Genomic DNA, 21,431 nt, shown 5'->3' with positions numbered 1-21,431 from the left:
TGCCGTCGGCAGCGTTCTCGGTCTTCGCTTCAGTTTGTGGCTTTTTTCTTTCTCCTTGCTAGTTGTTTTACATGGTTTAAAATATAATTAGATGTTATGCTTTATTTTTGTAATAACCATCCCATCTCCTTTCTATGTTCTACGTTGTGTCAGTCTTTCTTCACTCTACTCTACAGTTGTGTATTTTATTGTACATTGTTTTTGTCTTATATTATCTTGTTAATTATTTCCCGGTATATACATTTTTCTTAGTTTCAAGTTAAAAATGCATTATATTTATTTGTGTGTGGATCTTTTTCTTTTAAACTTATGATTTTTCTTACACTCTGTTTGTTAATTTCCCGAGTCAAGTTTGTAATACCACGTCAATTAGAAGAAAATATATGTAATTCCATTTCAATTTTCTTTTAAAATAATCTCAGTTTCTTTTTACAACACCCTGTATATTAATTTTCCGTGGTTTATTGTCAAAAGTAATCTAGATATATGTGTTATACTAGAATTTTGCTTTATTCACTGAAAATGTCATTTTCTTTTGCTACACCCTGTATATTTATTTCCAGTGATGACCTGTGAAATCTACTTTAAACTTATGTTACCTTGCTCGAACTTTGCATTTCCTGGAAAAATTGTATTTTCTTTTTGTGACACCCTGTACATTATTTTCTTGTGATATTACGGGAAAAGTGGTTTGGATATATGTATTCCTACGTAAACTTTGCATGCGAACGCGGTCTTACTGTAAGTTCGGAATAATTTTCTTAGATGCGGAATTTACTTCTGTATCTCCCTGTATCAAAATTTATTGCTAGAAAATTCCGTAAAGCGAGTTATATTGATAGTTGTGTGTATACGCACTTGTACTCGTTGCGCTAGGGTATGTAGTATTTTTGTTATAACACGTGAACGCGATCTAATTCTAAGTCTGGAATAATTTCATAAGATGCGGAATTTAATTCTGTATCACCCTGTATCGAAATGTATTGCGAGAAAATTCCGTAACGCGAGTTATATTGATAGTTGTGTGTATACGCAATTGTACTCGTTGCGGTAGGGTATGTAGTATTTTTGTTATAACACGTGAATGCGGTCTAATTCTAAGTCCGGAGTAATTTTGTTAGATGCGGAATTTAATTCTGTATCTCCCTGTGTCGAAATTTATTGCTACAAAATTTTTTTACGCGAGTTATATTGATAGTTGTGTATATACGCAATTGTACTCGTTGCGCTAGGGTATGTAGTTTTCTTGTTATAACACGTGAACGCGGTCTAATTCTAAGTCGGGAATAATTTTATTAGATGCATAATTTAATTTTGTATCTCCCTGTATCGAAATTTATTGCTAGAAAATTTTTTTACGCGAGTTATATTGATAGTTGTGTGTATACGCAATTGTACTCGTTGCGCTAGGGTATGTAGTTTTTTTGTTATAACACGTGAACGCGGTCTAATTCTAAGTCGGGAATAATTTTATTAGATGCATAATTTAATTTTGTATCTCCCTGTATCGAAATTTATTGCTAGAAAATTTTTTTACGCGAGTTATATTGATAGTTGTGTGTATACGCAATTGTACTCGTTGCGCTAGGGTATGTAGTTTTCTTGCTATAACACGTGAACGCGGTCTAATTCTAAGTCGGGAATAATTTTATTTGATGCATAATTTAATTTTGTATCTCCCTGTATCGAAATTTATTGCTAGAAAATTTTTTTACGCGAGTTATATTGATAGTTGTGTGTATACGCAATTGTACTCGTTGCGCTAGGGTATGTAGTTTTTTTGTTATAACACGTGAACGCGGTCTAATTCTAAATCGGGAATAATTTTATTTGATGCATAATTTAATTTTGTATCTCCCTGTATCGAAATTTATTGCTAGAAAATTTTTTTACGCGAGTTATATTGATAGTTGTGTGTATACGCAATTGTACTCGTTGCGCTAGGGTATGTAGTTTTTTTGTTATAACACGTGAACGCGGTCTAATTCTAAGTCGGGAATAATTTTATTTGATGCATAATTTAATTTTGTATCTCCCTGTATCGAAATTTATTGCTAGAAAATTTTTTTACGCGAGTTATATTGATAGTTGTGTGTATACGCAATTGTACTCGTTGCGCTAGGGTATGTAGTTTTCTTGTTATAACACGTGAACGCGGTCTAATTCTAAGTCGGGAATAATTTTATTTGATGCATAATTTAATTTTGTATCTCCCTGTATCGAAATTTATTGCTAGAAAATTTTTTTACGCGAGTTATATTGATAGTTGTGTGTATACGCAATTGTACTCGTTGCGCTAGGGTATGTAGTTTTTTTGTTTTTTTTTTGTTATAACACGTGAACGCGGTCTAATTCTAAGTCGGGAATAATTTTATTAGATGCATAATTTAATTTTGTATCTCCCTGTATCGAAATTTATTGCTAGAAAATTTTTTTACGCGAGTTATATTGATAGTTGTGTGTATACGCAATTGTACTCGTTGCGCTAGGGTATGTAGTTTTCTTGTTATAGCACGTGAACGCGGTCTAATTCTAAGTCGGGAATAATTTTATTTGATGCATAATTTAATTTTGTATCTCCCTGTATCGAAATTTATTGCTAGAAAATTTTTTTACGCGAGTTATATTGATAGTTGTGTGTATACGCAATTGTACTCGTTGCGCTAGGGTATGTAGTTTTCTTGTTATAACACGTGAACGCGGTCTAATTCTAAGTCGGGAATAATTTTATTAGATGCATAATTTAATTTTGTATCTCCCTGTATCGAAATTTATTGCTAGAAAATTTTTTTACGCGAGTTATATTGATAGTTGTGTGTATACGCAATTGTACTCGTTGCGCTAGGGTATGTAGTTTTCTTGTTATAACACGTGAACGCGGTCTAATTCTAAGTCGGGAATAATTTTATTAGATGCGTAATTTAATTTTGTATCTCCCTGTATCGAAATTTATTGCTAGAAAATTTTTTTACGCGAGTTATATTGATAGTTGTGTGTATACGCAATTGTACTCGTTGCGCTAGGGTATGTAGTTTTTTTGTTATAACACGTGAACGCGGTCTAATTCTAAGTCGGGAATAATTTTATTAGATGCGTAATTTAATTTTGTATCTCCCTGTATCGAAATTTATTGCTAGAAAATTTTTTTACGCGAGTTATATTGATAGTTGTGTGTATACGCAATTGTACTCGTTGCGCTAGGGTATGTAGTTTTTTGTTATAACACGTGAACGCGGTCTAATTCTAAGTCGGGAATAATTTTATTTGATGCATAATTTAATTTTGTATCTCCCTGTATCGAAATTTATTGCTAGAAAATTTTTTTACGCGAGTTATATTGATAGTTGTGTGTATACGCAATTGTACTCGTTGCGCTAGGGTATGTAGTTTTTTTTTTGTTATAACACGTGAACGCGGTCTAATTCTAAGTCGGGAATAATTTTATTAGATGCATAATTTAATTTTGTATCTCCCTGTATCGAAATTTATTGCTAGAAAATTTTTTTACGCGAGTTATATTGATAGTTGTGTGTATACGCAATTGTACTCGTTGCGCTAGGGTATGTAGTTTTTTGTTATAACACGTGAACGCGGTCTAATTCTAAGTCGGGAATAATTTTATTAGATGCATAATTTAATTTTGTATCTCCCTGTATCGAAATTTATTGCTAGAAAATTTTTTACGCGAGTTATATTGATAGTTGTGTGTATACGCAATTGTACTCGTTGCGCTAGGGTATGTAGTTTTTTGTTATAACACGTGAACGCGGTCTAATTCTAAGTCGGGAATAATTTTATTAGATGCGTAATTTAATTTTGTATCTCCCTGTATCGAAATTTATTGCTAGAAAATTTTTTTACGCGAGTTATATTGATAGTTGTGTGTATACGCAATTGTACTCGTTGCGCTAGGGTATGTAGTTTTTTGTTATAACACGTGAACGCGGTCTAATTCTAAGTCGGGAATAATTTTATTAGATGCATAATTTAATTTTGTATCTCCCTGTATCGAAATTTATTGCTAGAAAATTTTTTTACGCGAGTTATATTGATAGTTGTGTGTATACGCAATTGTACTCGTTGCGCTAGGGTATGTAGTTTTTTTTTTTTGTTATAACACGTGAACGCGGTCTAATTCTAAGTCGGGAATAATTTTATTAGATGCATAATTTAATTTTGTATCTCCCTGTATTGAAATTTATTGCTAGAAAATTTTTTTACGCGAGTTATATTGATAGTTGTGTGTATACGCAATTGTACTCGTTGCGCTAGGGTATGTAGTTTTCTTGTTATAACACGTGAACGCGGTCTAATTCTAAGTCGGGAATAATTTTATTAGATGCATAATTTAATTTTGTATCTCCCTGTATCGAAATTTATTGCTAGAAAATTTTTTTACGCGAGTTATATTGATAGTTGTGTGTATACGCAATTGTACTCGTTGCGCTAGGGTATGTAGTTTTTTTGTTTTTTTTTGTTATAACACGTGAACGCGGTCTAATTCTAAGTCGGGAATAATTTTATTAGATGCATAATTTAATTTTGTATCTCCCTGTATCGAAATTTATTGCTAGAAAATTTTTTTACGCGAGTTATATTGATAGTTGTGTGTATACGCAATTGTACTCGTTGCGCTAGGGTATGTAGTTTTTTTGTTATAACACGTGAACGCGGTCTAATTCTAAGTCGGGAATAATTTTATTAGATGCATAATTTAATTTTGTATCTCCCTGTATCGAAATTTATTGCTAGAAAATTTTTTTACGCGAGTTATATTGATAGTTGTGTGTATACGCAATTGTACTCGTTGCGCTAGGGTATGTAGTTTTTTTTTTTGTTATAACACGTGAACGCGGTCTAATTCTAAGTCGGGAATAATTTTATTAGATGCATAATTTAATTTTGTATCTCCCTGTATCGAAATTTATTGCTAGAAAATTTTTTTACGCGAGTTATATTGATAGTTGTGTGTATACGCAATTGTACTCGTTGCGCTAGGGTATGTAGTTTTTTTGTTATAACACGTGAACGCGGTCTAATTCTAAGTCGGGAATAATTTTATTAGATGCATAATTTAATTTTGTATCTCCCTGTATCGAAATTTATTGCTAGAAAATTTTTTACGCGAGTTATATTGATAGTTGTGTGTATACGCAATTGTACTCGTTGCGCTAGGGTATGTAGTTTTTTGTTATAACACGTGAACGCGGTCTAATTCTAAGTCGGGAATAATTTTATTAGATGCATAATTTAATTTTGTATCTCCCTGTATCGAAATTTATTGCTAGAAAATTTTTTTACGCGAGTTATATTGATAGTTGTGTGTATACGCAATTGTACTCGTTGCGCTAGGGTATGTAGTTTTTTTGTTATAACACGTGAACGCGGTCTAATTCTAAGTCGGGAATAATTTTATTAGATGCATAATTTAATTTTGTATCTCCCTGTATCGAAATTTATTGCTAGAAAATTTTTTTACGCGAGTTATATTGATAGTTGTGTGTATACGCAATTGTACTCGTTGCGCTAGTGTATGTAGTTTTCTTGTTATAACACGTGAACGCGGTCTAATTCTAAGTCGGGAATAATTTTATTAGATGCATAATTTAATTTTGTATCTCCCTGTATCGAAATTTATTGCTAGAAAATTTTTTTACGCGAGTTATATTGATAGTTGTGTGTATACGCAATTGTACTCGTTGCGCTAGGGTATGTAGTTTTTTTGTTTTTTTTGTTATAACACGTGAACGCGGTCTAATTCTAAGTCGGGAATAATTTTATTAGATGCATAATTTAATTTTGTATCTCTCTGTCTCGAAATTTATTGCTAGAAAATTTTTTTACGTGAGTTATATTGATAGTTGTGTGTATACGCAATTGTACTCGTTGCGCTAGAGTATGTAGTTTTCTTGTTATAACACGTGAACGCGGTCTAATTCTAAGTCGGGAATAATTTTATTAGATGCATAATTTAATTTTGTATCTCCCTGTATCGAAATTTATTGCTAGAAAATTTTTTTACGCGAGTTATATTGATAGTTGTGTGCATACGCACTTGTACTCGTTGCGCTAGGAATTGTAGGTTTTTTGTTATAACACGCGAACGCGGTCTAATTCTAAGTCGGGAATAATTTTATTAGATGCGTAATTTAATTTTGTATCTCCCTGTATCGAAATTTATTGCTAGAAAATTTTTTTACGCGAGTTATATTGATAGTTGTGTGTATACGCAATTGTACTCGTTGCGCTAGGGTATGTAGTTTTCTTGTTATAACACGTGAACGCGGTCTAATTCTATATCCGGAATAATTTTATTAGATGCGGAATTTAATTCTGTATCTCCCTATATCGAAATTTATTGCTAGAAAGTTCCGTAACGCGAGTTATATTGATAGTTGTGTGTATACGCAATTGTACTCGTTGCGCTAGGAATTGTAGGTTTTTTGTTATAACACGCGAACGCGGTCTAATTCTAAGTCGGGCATAATTTCATTAGATGCGGAATTTAATTCTGTATCTCCTTGTATTGAAATTTATTGCCAGAAAATTCCGTAACGCGAGTTATATTGATAGTTGTGTGTATACGCACTTGTACTCGTTGCGCTAGAAATTGTAGTTTTTTTGTTATAACACGCGAACGCGGTCTAATTCTAAGTCGGGCATAATTTCATTAGATGCGGAATTTAATTCTGTATCTCCCTGTATTGAAGTTTATTGCCAGAAAATTCCGTAACGCGAGTTATATTGATAGTTGTGTGTATACGCACTTGTACTCGTTGCGCTAGAAATTGTAGTTTTTTTGTTATAACACGCGAACGCGGTCTTATTCTAAGTTCGAAATAATTTTTTTAGATGCGGAATTTAAATCTGTATCTCCCTGTATCGACATTCATTGCTAGAAACTTCCGTGACGCGAGTTATATTGATAGTTGTGTGTACACGCACTTGTACTCGTCGCGCTAGGAATTGTAGTTTTTTTGTTATAACACGCGAACGCGGTCTAATTCTAAGTCCGGAATAATTTTATTAGATGCGGAATTTAATTCTGTATCTCGCTGTATCGAAATTTATTGCCAGAAAATTCCGTAACGCGAGTTATATTGATAGTTGTGTGTATACGCACTTGTACTCGTTGCGCTAGAAATTGTAGTTTTTTTGTTATAACACGCGAACGCCGTCTAATTCTAAGTTCGGAATAATTTTTTTAGATGCGGAATTTAATTTTGTATCTCCCTGTATTGAAATTTATTGCTAGAAAATTCCGTAACACGAGTTATATTATTCATTATTTATTGTGTTGTTAGTTGCATTTCTTTATCGCGTAGAGTAACTATTTTAGACGTATTTCGGCCGTGATGCATCTGCAGTCTATGTTCCTTATAATATACGTAAATATTCAATGTATACTATGTAGAATTGTTCTAGCATCTTACACTGTTACTATCTGTGTTTATAAACAAACAAGTTTTTGTTATCTTCAACTTGTGTGCCGTCGCCACATTCTCGGCACACGCGGTTGGCTTGTAAACGGTGTTAGTCTAATTTTGATCGTCCGGTGAACTGTGCGCTTTGCGAACCTTTAAATTTCTTAACTTTTCTTTGCGTTATTATGTAATATTCCTAATTGTTCTGTAATTGATGTGTTCGATTGCACGAGGGTGATGTGCGGTTTTTGTTAAACGCGGGTAGTATATTTGCAAAGATTACGTGTGAATGATGTACGAGTACCGTCGGCCGTTGGATACTCTTCGATTATATTTATTTAATGTAAAAAGTCGTTATCTACTACATTTTGAATTTAATCAGTTTCGTGCTCTAGTATTAACGCGTGTTTGCTGTAATGTGCGTAATTAATATACCTATAAGTATTGGATACTTCAAAAGCGAAAAATTTATTTTGCATCAAGGTGTGTTTTCATATTTTTGTAAAGATTTTTGATTAATTTCATGAAACACTTGACAAACGCATGATTTTAACTACAAAAATAAATGTTTTCTTTACTTCAACATTTATCACAATGTATTATTCTAATCATAGACCAATTAATAATTTATTTTGTTTATAATAGTTTCATATTTACATTTAAAATTGATTGATAGATTGCTGTATTAATTTAGTCTTTTATCGCGTTGAATGTACACATTAGAATACTCGTTGTTCAAGATTGTAGTCTGCCGTCGGCTGCTTACTTCGGCTCTCGCTGCAGGATGCAACATGTGCAAGTACGTTTTGTTTATATCTCATACTCGTATGTGGCATCTCATATTCATATTTGCAATTTGCAATCGATTTATAGATTGCTCTATAAATTATTTTTTCATCCCGGTTAACACATTAATTGTTGAAATTTGTCGCGGGCCGTCGGATGCGTTTCTGTGCCCTCGCTGCAACCTACGACTTGTAACGGTGCTGCTCGCTCACTGATTTACTTGTACAATAAAATTAGTATTTGAGTTTAATTTTTATATCATTTAACCATTTACTTTTTCTTATTATCCAAAGGGAAAATGATTTCATCTTAATTGTTCTGTTTTTTGTAATGTTTTTCTTGTAGAAATTCGTTTTAAAAATGTAATTGTTTTCTTCTCATCATCTTGCATTATCCTTTTTGTATTGTTTTTAGCCGTTGTTCTAAATAAATATTAGTTTTTCCTTTTGATTCACCCTGTATATAAATTTTCCTTGTGCTTCTGTGAAAAACCGATAAAAAAAAGTAATGTTTCCTTTGTCTTCCTCCTTGAACTTTTGATTTTCTTTCAGTAACACCCAGTATATTAGTTTCCCGTGGTGCTTTTCAAAAAGTCATCAAGATCTGTGTTTTCAGGTTTGTACTGTACATTTGCTGTTCAACTATAATAATAATTTTCTTTTTCTAACACCCTGTACATTAGTTTTCCGTTGAGTTATGCGAAAATGGTCCTAATATATGTTTTCCCCCTTGTAGTTTGAGTTTTGTTTTTAAATATTATAATTTTCTTTTTGTAACACCCTGTATATTAGTTTTCCAGACATTGGGTGAAAAACCAGCGATATTTGTTGTGCTTAAATGTTTTTCTGTTTCAATTTTAAAATTTTCATTTTGTAACACACTGTATATTTGTTTCCACTGACGTAGAAAATGGGCTATTTGCTAATTTGTTTATCCCACTTACTTTATGAAGTGGTACTTGCTACATTTTAGCAGGCGTTAGATGTGCGCGGCTAAGAAGATCGTAAGTCCTGTTCCAATATGGCGGCACGAATTCCGTTGACTTGTAAAATCTAAATTTGTATTCTATTGTTAATAAATAAATAGTAAGATATATTGGCTTCTTTGATTTGTGTGTTCGCCTTCTATCATTTCAGGAACAGGTCTCTAAGAGAGTTCCCTCTCTCTGGGGATGATCCCCTCTATAGAAATTGTTAAGGTAACCTGTATGATTTGTGTACTCCTTCTTTCATTTCAGCTACAGGTCAGAACTTGTAAGAATATTTTTAAGTGTCGCCTCTCTTGAGACGACTTAAAACTTAGAAATATTTGAACAAGACCTTATAAGGATTGTCCTTATAAGTAGTTCCCCCTCTCTGGGGGTGATCCCCCACCATAAAAATTGTTGATATGCCTGATAATTTCGGGGATGAAGCGCAGAGACATCGTAGCTGTAGGATGGGCCGGGAGCAATGGAAGAATCGAAATAGTGGGCGACCTGTGACTGTCTTATAACGACACGTGCCAAAAAATTCAAAAATCTGATCCTCCCTGTTCTCTTTCTTCTACCTCCTCCTCTTCTCTTCTCTGTTCTCTTCCTTTCTTCTCTCCTCTTCTCTTCTACTTCTTATTCTCCTTTTTCCCTGTTCTCGTTTCTCCATTTACTTTCTTACTTCTCTTATTGCCTTCACTTGTATTCCAATTTCTCTTATATTTCGTTGCAATTCATATATGCAACCCAAATTACACCTGATATTTTTATATTTGAGAAAAATGCCTTCTATACCGGAGATTCGATCCGTGTCTGCTAGCATGCCAGCAGGTGCACGTCTCCACTCAACCACCGAGTGTTTTTGTCATTGTTATTTGATTCTTCTATTTATGTTTCTACTTTTATCATGTTTTTAAAAACAACAACACCTGTTCCGTCACGCACATACGAATATGAAATCACATATAAATTTTTAAACGATTTCTGAAAACGACAAAGAGGATTACAAAAATAAATAAACGTACAAGTATAATATTAAATTGTCTTTTATTGTAGTACATACAATCTACAAAGTACTTTGTCATTGTTTTTCTAACAGAAAACCAAATAAATATTAAATGTAATTAATACGTTCAAAATTGCAGTGACGTCAATCACGTAATTGTTCTTCCGCAAGTAACATACTTTTCACATTGGTACGAAATGTGATTATTTGCACAAATTAATCGTTGAATAAAAAAAATAATGAATTCAATTCGAATTATTAACAAGCGGACAGTATCCGACTGCAGACACAAATGTTAGGATTAAGACGCTCAATATCAGATATTAAACGCAATAATTTAATAACTGTAGGCCACACACGCCAAACATTTATTGTCCACCATGTCACTACCAAATTAAAATCTCAAGAAACGCGATTAACAAATATGAAAATAGACTCACGAATAAAGCACGTGCTCACGATACAATCACGCACGACCGACTAAGTAGGAAAGAGAGTTGTAAGTCGACGTAAACATCTAGTTGGGGACACCGACACAAACAAGATAGGTACATTCACAGGTGCAAAATCATCGTCGCCAAAAGCTAACCTATTAAAAGGCCATATTCCGGCCTTCTCAAAGGCATGAGTGATATTTTTACCAGTAAAGGATTCAAAATATGCTATCTTAGCCAGTCGTGGTATATTATATATATTGAGGGTTTTGCCTGGGTTATTCACGTGCCAATCGTTAAAAGCTATCTTGAGTTTAGCCTTAAACGGTCCAAATACTCCGATGTCTAAAGGCTGGAGACGATGTGTCGTGTGGGGTGGAAAGGATAGATAAATAATCCCATTATCACGAGCATAGTTTACAGCTTCAATAGTCACATGGCTCTCATGGTTGTCGACAAGCAACAAAATGGGATTATCTTTAGAGCACGACGATTTCTTTTGGATGTGTTTCAGTACCTCTATAAATATAGCAGAAGTAATCCATCCATTTTTTGTTGCAACTCCCAGGCTTCCTTCTGGTGCACCTGTCATAAAGTGGTCCTTGAAGTGAACCCTCGGGAAGATAAATAGTGGTGGAATTGTATTACCACTAGCTGAAATTATTCCTCCAAATGTAACTAGTTCTCCCCTCTCTGCTGACACAAGTTGGCCTATTTGTTTTTGATTCTTTTCAGCTAAAACTTTAGGTGTGCTCAGCACTGTGGAAATTCCGGACTCATCAAAATTAAAAATACGATCTGAAGTAAATTTGTACTTTGTTAGAACCTTTTCAAGGTTATTATAAAAATCAGTTACAGCAGTCTTGTTAAAAGCAAATGATCTAGCGGCGCTGGTATTTTCAGGCTTTCTAAGACTCAGGTTTCCGTTTCGCCTGCGGAAACTATCCAACCATTCTTTACCAGCCATTTTATTATGATGCCAACTCGGATGAAAATTAAGCTGATTGGCTTTTGCAAACTCATATGCCAATTTTCTGACCTGGATGATCGTCAGACCGTAGTGCATTTTGGAGCATTCAATAATGTAATTGTTTAAAAGGGCTTCCTCCTCAGTTGAAAACACCTGATTTGACGTAAACTTGGAAGTGAACGCACGGGTAGGCATATTTTCGGCAGCTTCTTGTTGATGAAACTTTTTCAGACGACTTTCGAGTGTTGTTGGTTTGACGCCATATTTTTGTGCAGATTTTCTAATAGATAATGTCTTATCCAAAACTTCTTTTATCGCCGATTCTATTGCACCTTCATCTACCTCTCCCGTCCTCGTCCCCTTTTTAATATATATTCGCGGCATGGTTCTGTAACAATATTAGATTTTACTGAAAAATAGATACATTTAAATGTCCAGTCAGGCACGGGGAGCATTCGTACACGTACGAATCTACCCCACCCCTACCTGTACGAAGGTTCCCCAACACCAAAAAAAACAATTAATATCGAAAATAAAAATAACCGCTGAAACTGGGCCAAAATCTATATTTACATGCTAAACTAAGTTATTCCTTCACAAACTGTGTACATTCACTTTTACAATAGGAATAAAGCGTGAATAAACAAAGATGTTTAAAAACATAACCAAAAAATACTTACTTGGCGCGAAATCACGTTACGACTCGTTGCGTCGAAGCCGGCGGCTGCACTGACGTCTCACCCCGCGAGTAACCTATGCGTGCGAGTGGGTCTCACGCACACAAACACAGACCTGTCAAAGTATTCTACAGTGGTAGGAATAAGGACTGTACGAATGCTCCTACTGTACGAATCCTACCTGCTCTCCCCTAATTGCAATACCATTTCTAAGATTTAGCAACTGAACTAAACTAAATTTCCTGCATCAACGTTTACAAAACATAAGTTTTTTTAAATAGGGTTTATTATTTACTTGATATGTGTATTAAAATTTATGATAACTATGAAAATTTAAATCAATTGATACTATAAAACTTTCAATACTCACTCATAGCTTTCATAAAATTCTTCAACCTGCATTCGGAATGCCGCAAATAAGGAGCACAAACCAACAACCGGGCGGTATCCGACGGCAGACATGTTGGAATAAAGTCACTTAATATCAGGTAACACAAGCGATAATTGATTAACTGTAGGACTCACTCGCGGTATTTAATTGTTTCCCATGTCATTACTAAATTAAAGTTCTAAAGTCGCGATTAATAGCTACGAAAACAGACTGACGAACAAAACACGTGCTCTCGGCACGACCGCGCACGACCGACTAAGGCATATGACTAAGCAGGAAAGAGAGTTGGCAGCCGACGCAAACATCTAGTTGACACCAGATAGATATTTAGTGATTATTATCAAAACTGTACATCTTACAACAAAATTTTATTAAGATAAACGATTTAAAATCATGTTTTAATTAATATTCTGTAATAAAAAGTAAAATATCAATTTCTTCCAGGAAATTCTTGCCACTAAATTGATTATACTTAAGCATAAACAATAATAAGCAGAACATATATGTTACACTTTTATTTAAATTTTTTAAAAAGAATGTCACACATCGGCTTAAACAAAACTAAATCATAGATATTTGAATATTTACTATAATCTAAATATTCATCACCATTCATTCGTGTGCTACAACAGTTGTGAGTCATATTCATCGTCATTTCTTCCAGTTACAAAAAATATATATAACAATTTCAGTCAAAAAAAGTAATTACATGAGTGTACAAGTCAATTATTTCGAGTATCAGATTATTTACCTTATTCCGTCTGTTTTTGTTTGCAATTCTTGTTTGTTCTATTCGAAATATCTTCATTCAAATAAGTACATTCAAATTGATAGAATTCGACTGCGTTTCACTTTACTTAAAACGTAAACGGAGCGGCTAAGAAGAGATTTTAATGAAAACAAATGTACATAGGATTGTGCCACGTTCATAAAAATATACTACAGCCCTACCAGCTAATGATATGCAGTTGTAACAGTGAAATAATCATAGATTGTTATTGACAATATATAAAATCTAATGAGAGAGTTGTTAGTTACTTAAAGTTTAATACGCTTAATATCCGCGGTGCGCATGCGCAAATACAATGGTCAAAACATTTCGCAACGCGCAACGTTCTTGAAACAAAATTGTTTGATATAAATGAGTAATACTAGAAACATACATAGACAAGAATGACAATGAGTGATGAGAACAGATTCAAGATGGCAATCTGTTTGCATGCTGACACGTACACATTGTACAATCCTACCGAAATCACACAATACAATACAAAAATAAGATATGCTAATTAGTTGAATCGTTAATAAGTATAATATGTATACGCATATAGTCTAATATTCGCGTCAGTTGTGCACATCATTTACAATTTCCGCGGCGGGTGCAATGCACGAAATCGCGCCCGCCCGATTTCCAACAATATTATCCTTGCTTAAATATTAACTGCTCCATTATTAACATAGCTGCGCAATTTCTTATAGCATCTTCGGCATTCTTCGCAAGATTCAGAGATCTCCCGTGGAACGAATAATATGTAGGCACAGAGTTCACGCGACACTTCCACTCACCTCATATTATATTCTCTTCTTTACTATATTTTCATTTTCTTTAAATTTGAAATTTACATTATTAGCAATGCGGCATTGCATGCGTCGTCGAAGATGTTCATGAATATATCTCGTCGAATTTAAATTGTAGATTTAGCGTTTCCAATCTTTGGGGAGAGCTGAATGTCTGAATGTGAAGAACGTTGATTGTGGCAGTAGAGTGGACTTGAAGAGGGATGCGTCAAAAAAGTGGAATAGCAATCTGGCAGTTATTGTCTGCATGTAGCGCGCGAGCTGGCGTATCCATCGCTGGCTGGAGGCCGATCAAAGTGTCGACATTTTAGAATCAGTTGGCGTAGTGATCAAATGAGCCCAAGTACTCCAGCGCGGCACGATAGCAGAATTGATACTGATCCTAAAAACACAAAAATGGGATAATGTAATATTGAAATGTGCAAATACAACTTTCGTCTTTACCTCAGTTTGCACCATGGCGGGCCGTTGTGTTCGCAATATCCGCGCTGTTTGGAACACGTCGACAACCCCTTCGTATTGCATGCGTTCCAGGACGATGCTCAATGTTATAAAAACACCGGTTCTACCCACTCCCGCACTAAAATAAATAAATCATAAAATGTATATTTTAAGTTCGTAATAATTGATATTCTAAACTAATGTATACCTGCAATGAACCGTGATGGGACCATCTTGACCAAATTGTTCTTTAGTTTTGTGTACTTGGCCAATGAAATCTATAAACCCATCACCAGATTTGGGCACACCTTGTTCGGGCCAGTCAGTGAACTGGAACTGTCGTACCGTCCTCGACGATCCGTCCCTGGCATCAGTTATTTTAAACTCTCTGAGAATGTATTGAGGCATGTTGTACTCCGCAATTGGATCAACTACAAAACACTGGTATCGAACTGATCGATCACTGGGCCAATATTGATGACATTTTTCCTGGAAATCGAAATTATTTCTTAATAATGCATTGTTTCAGATATATAATACGCTTACCCTTCCCATCTCCTTTAATTTAGTCAACATAACAATAATAGTTGAATTGTGCTCCCAAATCATACGCCATAAATCATCTGTGGTGTCCGGCAAAGGTCCTTGAGTGGCAATGTACGCCTTGCGATATCGGTATCCATCCATAAAACTGGCATTAATATAATCCGATCCTTCAACGTTTCTCATCGGTGCCAGACACACACGCGTGCTCTCATAAGGTAAAATGTGCACAAGGCGATTCTTGTGCTTGTTCGCGGGTAAATTGGCGGTGACGAAGCGTGTCGAATCAGTCTTAATGTTGCTCAGCTTCTTGAACTCCAGCTCCATGCCAGTGGTGTTCTCGCCAATTTCGCGTACCATTAGTTTCTGGATGTGCCCGTGCAGACTCCTTGCCAACACCTCTGTACTGCCACAAACGACTGCTTCTAAAAGTGCATCGTGAATAAACACATACTGGTCTTCGGTTTGAACCATGTAATTTCGCTGGGCTCGTAGGCAGGTGACATGACCGTAGATATCGATAGATTTCTCATGTCGCATGCGTTCCAACATTGAATCAATCACTATGAAGCATCCCGTACGACCAACGCCAGCCGAACAATGCACGACAAGCGGGCCCGAGTCATTAGGATTCATGGTTCGCACACGCTTGAGGAACTGCAGGAACGGTGCAGGATGATCTGGCACACCGTGATCGGGCCATGCGGTAAACTGCAGTTGTTTAATTTCGCGACGCTCGCTGCTGCCATGACGAGAAATTTGGAAGGTTCGAATGCAGTAAGTTGCCAACTCCTGCATGTCAGTAATGGCGACCGTCATGGATCCGTACGTATCACTTCCGCGCGAAGGCCAATATTGATCACATTTGATCCTAGTACGTTCTTCTAATTTCGTCATCATTACAATAGTCGCTGTGCGCAGCTCCCAACACATTCTCCAAAAGTCCGCGAATGTTTCTTGCAATGGTCCTTGCGTTGCTACATAAGCGTTGTGTTTTCGATAACCATCGCAATAATTTGCGTTGATATAATCGCTGCCCAAGATACCTTCCTCTGGCTGGAGGATCACCCTCGAATGATCATATGCTATTACATTAGCGTAGCGATTCTTTGGCTTGTTTACTTCCATGTTGCTGTGATCCCATGTAAACTGTTGCCCCGGCTCGATACTCTCGTACTCTTGGGAGAACTTCATGTTATCGTTGGCTTTAAGGCGTTCGATGTGGTTCGAGAGTTCCGCAATTGAAATCGGCGGATGAGATATCATACCAGGAGTTTGGAAGTTCAACCGTCGCATTTCAACTGGGTCACTGGGGGCGGCACTGCTGTTCAAGTCAGCTGCTATCAAAGGACGTGTAACCTGCGCTTGATCGGGTGTCTTACACGGTTGGCTGCGTTTCTTCATGATGAAGAAGAAAACTAGTATACAACACAATAACAACGCGGCGATAATTGGGCCAACCACCCAGAAAACTCCTGCTTCTTTGTGCTGGGAACTAACTTTAACATCGTTATCAGTAGGAATGTTAGGGTCGGGTCTCCTTGGTGGGTCGCCGGGTGGCACCTGCCGCATATCCAAAGCCAAGAATTCAGAAAATGGCGAACTAGTGTAGAGATGTTTCTGTGGGGTGTCCACTACAGCTCGTACGAAAATTTTATACTTCTTCCCACGTTCCAATTTCCTATTTGAAAAACCTCCAACGTCCTCGCCATCACCAAGATGGAAAGTGTACGGAATGTTTCTCTGAGGAAACTTGGCAGCGATGTAAGGAGCGTTAGGGTTTTCGCCTTTTTGACCTTTGCTGGCAATCATATCGTCAGTGAGGAATTGGTCCGGATGCTTATGAAGGGTCTTATCTTCGGGCACCACAATCAAATAATAGTGACTAATGGGACCATACTCCTCGCTGGCTTGTGGCAAAATAACTTGAATCTCCTCGCCATGATCCACGCCGTAGAAGTCGGGCTGGACCATCGGTTGAGGCGCGGCCATCTGCGTAGTGACCGTGATCTTAGTCGGTGGACGATAAGTATAATCATTAGGAATTGCGCTCACGTTCACGTTGTACGTCGTGAACGGCGACAGCTCGTTAATGGTGAAGGTCCGATCCGAGGACTTGAGCGTGTGCTCGACCCGCGGGATGTTTTGAGTTTGTGTTATGCCTTGGGAATCGACAAACTCCTTAACGGCATCGAATGAAATCTTGTAACTAACCGGATTGAGCCTAATTGGTGGCGAGAATGATAACGTCATCGAGTGGGTAGTTACATCATGCGCTTTTAGATTAAGAGGGACATCTTCGGGTTTGACTTTGACGGTAACCTTTTCGGAGAGCCGTCCCAAACCATTTTTCAAACGCGCCGCGACCGCAATGGCATACTGGGCGTACTTTTCAAGATTCACCAAGTCGGCACTGTCGGTGAGCCCAACAGGTTTCTGCTGCCATTCGTCTAGATCTTCAACGGCTGTCATTGTGTAGAAAATTTGATAGCCAACTACTTTACCACGCGATGGGACATGCTCCCACCAAACTTCTACGCTAGAATCTGAGGTAGCTACGGCCCTAACTGACATAGGAGCTCGGCCAATGTCACGTTCAGTTTCCACCGAAATTTTTTCGCTGTATGGCCCGGCACCTTGGTTCGTATACGCTTTAATGTGGAACACATATTCGGTGTTTTCCTCGAGATTAGTGAAGACTGCTTTAGTGGTATTCACGTTGCGCTCGATGATGTTGCTATGGTCGGACTTTTTGTGAAACTGGACGTCGTACTTAATAATCTGACCGTTGCGCTGCTCCCGAGTGGGCGGGTCCCAGGTGATACAGACCACGTCTGGCGTCTGGAAGTGATAGCTAATGTTGGTCGGTGGTCCGGTGGGTGGTCCCTCGGGAGTGTGCTTGAGTTTGATGGCTTCCTGCCCGATCCCAATGTGGTTCAGGCCGGCCACGCGGAATTCGTACTCGACGCCGCGCTCCAACTCGGTAATCCTGTACGTTTGTGCGTTATGCTTTAAAAGGACTTCCGTGAGCGCGTGGTCCTTGACACCGAAGCGCAGACGGTAACCTTGCAGCTCGCCGTAGGTCTGCGTCGGTCGGGACCATTCCAATTCGATCGTCACAGTTGGCTCCTTCTCGATCACCCTGAGATAAGCGCAAAGTTAGAAAGTTGTAATAAAGAAGAAATCAATGACCCCATTATAGCGGGTTATTTGCGGGGAGACAGAGAAAGAGAGAAGGAGTTAGGGTTTAAGTTTAAGCTCGAGGTATCGCCTTACTTGAGCGTTAATGCGGGTCGATTAGGCACACCTCCCGGCGTCTTGGTCGTTATCGGTGGGCTGCGATCGCCGTCGCCCTTTCTCGTTAGCGCCGCCACTTGGACCGAGTACTTGGTGTCGGGCTGCAAGCCGGTGATGTTGATCTCGAGCGTCTGATCGCCGAGCACGTCGTAGCGCATCGGCTCATTCAGCAGACTCTTGCCCTGTAAGCGCAAAAGGGTTAGCAAACATTAGTGGTCCCCCGAAAAAGTTGCGAAACTTTGGCGTGCGCCGGCCGATATCTTTGATGTGTTTACCTCGTCTCGGGTTTCCTGCACGTGAATGTGATAGCCACGAATTATGCCGTTGCGGTCTTTTGCTAGCGGCGGGCTCCAGGACACCGTCAGCGTGGTGGAATTGATCGGCGTCACTTGGACGTTTTGCGGGTCACCGGGCACTGCGGAATAATGCAAGATTAAAAACTGCCATGGCGGGCGCACTAAAAACATGAAAACGATCGAAATGCCTTTTACATAGTTTGTAATCAAATTGATAAAAAGCATGCAATCCTAACTTTTCATGTTTTTTTTTTGTTTGTTTGTTATAAATCTCGTGTTTGTTTTATTTTTATATTTGATTATGTAGCTAGTTAATTACAACTCAAACACGCCGTCGAGCAAAACTTTTTTTGTTTCGGTTTTATTTTGCTTGTCTTTTTCGCTTTTGTTTGATCAGGGTATGACATTTGAATACCAACACATTTATTAATCGCTGAATAATTACCTCATTCCCATTCGGTAAACATTTAAAAGGGCAAATACCTACTCGTGTACGTTCAAAGGCAACTACACACATGGATCGAATAGACAATAGAGCGGATCATTGGGGGTGTGGAGAGATTAAAACATATTATATGCATTCGCCGAATTCATAATGGTTGAAAAGAAACGATCAGATCAATATCCTGCGCTTCCAGCATATTGTATGCGTTAAAAATAGGAATGGTTAGAATCGTTAGTTAAAAACGTATCGATGAAAAGTTCCAAAAAAGTGTCTGCTGCGTTAGAATCGATCGAATTTCATTTGTCATGTTTTGCGTTCAAAAGCACAAAAATCACTACAAAAATACTCTAATCGAATGGTCATATATAATAGACAAAAAGAATGCCGTCTAAAAGTGCACACACAGAGTCAATACTCACTTTGAAAAACTGTGGGGGACCGTGTCAAGGCAAAAAGTGAGAGAAAAAAGAAAAAAATAGTATCGTAAGACTGTTACAGTACTATACAAATCACATCAAAAATTTGCTTCGGTTTGTTCTTTTTAGCGTTTTGGTCAAAAATGTTCTGCTACAAAAATGCTTGCAGGGATTTGTTGTTTTCTTCGTCTCTGCGATCCGACTGAGATCGGTTTATACTCACACACACATGTAAAAATATGCCGGCCCCGTTTGCGCACACGGCGAAAAAACAATACAGTTAAAAAATCTGTGTTGAAAAAAATTGAAACCCGGTCATAAAATGTTTTAGGGGGTTGTAAAAATGTAAAAAACATTGAAAAGGACGCAGAGTTTGTAAGTAGAGTGTGTGTTGAGTGTTGCAACTAGTTAGTGTTTTGGTTTTGTAGGACGTCGTTTGCACCGTTTCGTAATTCATTAGGACACAGAACTTACATTTTTTGCCTTTAAACCCTTAAATAAATATGATGAGATGAAAAATTCTACATTAGACAAAATGTGATGATGAACACACAGAATTCGGGCAACAAGACCCCTAAAATGTTACATCAAAATGGCTGAAATCGTGAAATTTAGCAACATACTTTAATGAGATATACGCACGCACACACACACACGCACAAAATGATGAAAAATTTTCTAGTGCTACCCCAAACGCATGCAATGAGTGGTAAATCACAGTAAACGAAAACAAAATTTCGAACTAAAACGCATGAAATCGCTGTGAGAATTCAGTCACAAATCGAAACAAATGGATGATGGTGAAACAAACGAAAGACAAAACAATCGAACGGTTATTCAGTTGTCGAATATTTTTGGTATTGGTATTCAAATGTGAGGCGACACAATCGCATTATTTAAATGCTGTTAGCAATAATCATCTCCAATGTTCGGCATAAATTCAGCATCATCAGCAGTCGCAGGAAATTCGCAAATCGCTTTGCACACGCACGCAGTCATACACATAAACGGTGCAAGTGTAGAGTATTCACACAAACGTGATTCAATATTATGTAAATATATATAAATATTGAAAAAATGTGCCATATTCATTTATATAGAGATAGTGCGCCATGTCATCCTACTGTGATTGGTGCGGCCTACAGCGAGGCGAGACTGTGGTGGACAAATATTTTAAGGAAATAATCAACAACAACCACACGCATCCACAAACATTTGGATATACAAACACACACTTTCGATGGTGGTGCATATTGGGTAGCAATAGGGTGCATTATTGATGTTGGAATGCGTGTGCTTCTTGCGTTGCGCAGGTAATCAGGTGAAAGGCGATATTTTCGGTGGAAAAGTCAAAGCATGCGTGGAGTGTCAATATCTAAGTACGTAAAAAACGAACGGTGCTTTCGAAAATAGAACAGTAACGATACGAATAATCAAAAAACGTGTGGTCAACTCAAAACGTAAAAAAGTTTCGTGAAAAAAGTTCAAAAAACGGTGCCGCTTATCAATATATATATAGATATTCGTGACTCAAAAAACGGTGCGCCATTGCAATGCATTTCTGTGCCAAAAAATAAAACGTGGTGAGTCGAAACGAAAAGAGACAGAAAACCAATAAAACCCAAAAAGCAATCATTACATGTGAACGTGAGTAGCTAACAATTACAACCAACTAAACAAACGAAAATCTTCACACAATCATAATGTAATCAAATTTCGCTAGATCACGAAAACTGAGCGTGATTAATTGAGATCTG

General features: G+C 37.2%; 2 protein-coding genes across 11 annotated transcripts in view; both read right to left on the bottom strand.

Moving 5' to 3' along the window:
- Nucleotides 1-10,210: 10,210 nt before the first annotated feature.
- LOC135794125 (uncharacterized) lies at nt 10,211-12,923 on the bottom strand. Of its 3 annotated transcripts, none has more exons than XM_065305289.1 (2): nt 12,638-12,923; nt 10,211-11,978 (listed from the first exon to the last, which is right to left on the bottom strand). In XM_065305289.1, exons 1-2 carry the CDS (start codon nt 12,727-12,729, stop codon nt 10,667-10,669), a joined length of 1,404 nt encoding a protein of 467 aa, XP_065161361.1. In that variant the 5' UTR covers nt 12,730-12,923; the 3' UTR covers nt 10,211-10,666. The 3 variants fall into 3 exon arrangements, with proteins under 3 accessions (XP_065161361.1, XP_065161363.1, XP_065161362.1); XM_065305291.1 differs by lacking the exon at nt 12,638-12,923 and adding an exon at nt 12,271-12,625 and having other exon boundaries at nt 10,211-12,076; XM_065305290.1 differs by lacking the exon at nt 12,638-12,923 and adding an exon at nt 12,271-12,624.
- Nucleotides 12,924-13,158: 235 nt separating this feature from the next.
- Lar (tyrosine-protein phosphatase Lar) overlaps nt 13,159-21,431 on the bottom strand; it is a 208,598-nt gene continuing 200,325 nt past the window's right edge. For all 8 annotated transcript variants that reach the window (XM_065304007.1, XM_065304006.1, XM_065304011.1 and 5 more), the window contains 6 exons: nt 18,793-18,932; nt 18,497-18,699; nt 15,224-18,362; nt 14,886-15,166; nt 14,681-14,816; nt 13,159-14,618 (listed from right to left, as the gene is read on the bottom strand). In XM_065304007.1, the coding sequence (XP_065160079.1) occupies nt 14,550-14,618; nt 14,681-14,816; nt 14,886-15,166; nt 15,224-18,362; nt 18,497-18,699; nt 18,793-18,932 (3,968 nt within the window). In that variant the 3' untranslated portion in view covers nt 13,159-14,549. The remainder of the gene's footprint in view (nt 14,619-14,680; nt 14,817-14,885; nt 15,167-15,223; nt 18,363-18,496; nt 18,700-18,792; nt 18,933-21,431) is intronic.

The sequence above is a fragment of the Atheta coriaria genome, unplaced genomic scaffold, assembly GCF_025399875.1.
Source record: "Atheta coriaria isolate IRGN ID8LTWV9N9 unplaced genomic scaffold, Caltech_Dcor_3.1 hic_scaffold_6_pilon, whole genome shotgun sequence".
NCBI lineage: Eukaryota > Metazoa > Arthropoda > Insecta > Coleoptera > Staphylinidae > Dalotia > Dalotia coriaria.
Note: the sequence above shows the minus strand (reverse complement) of the source record. Positions and strands in the feature narration are given on the sequence as shown.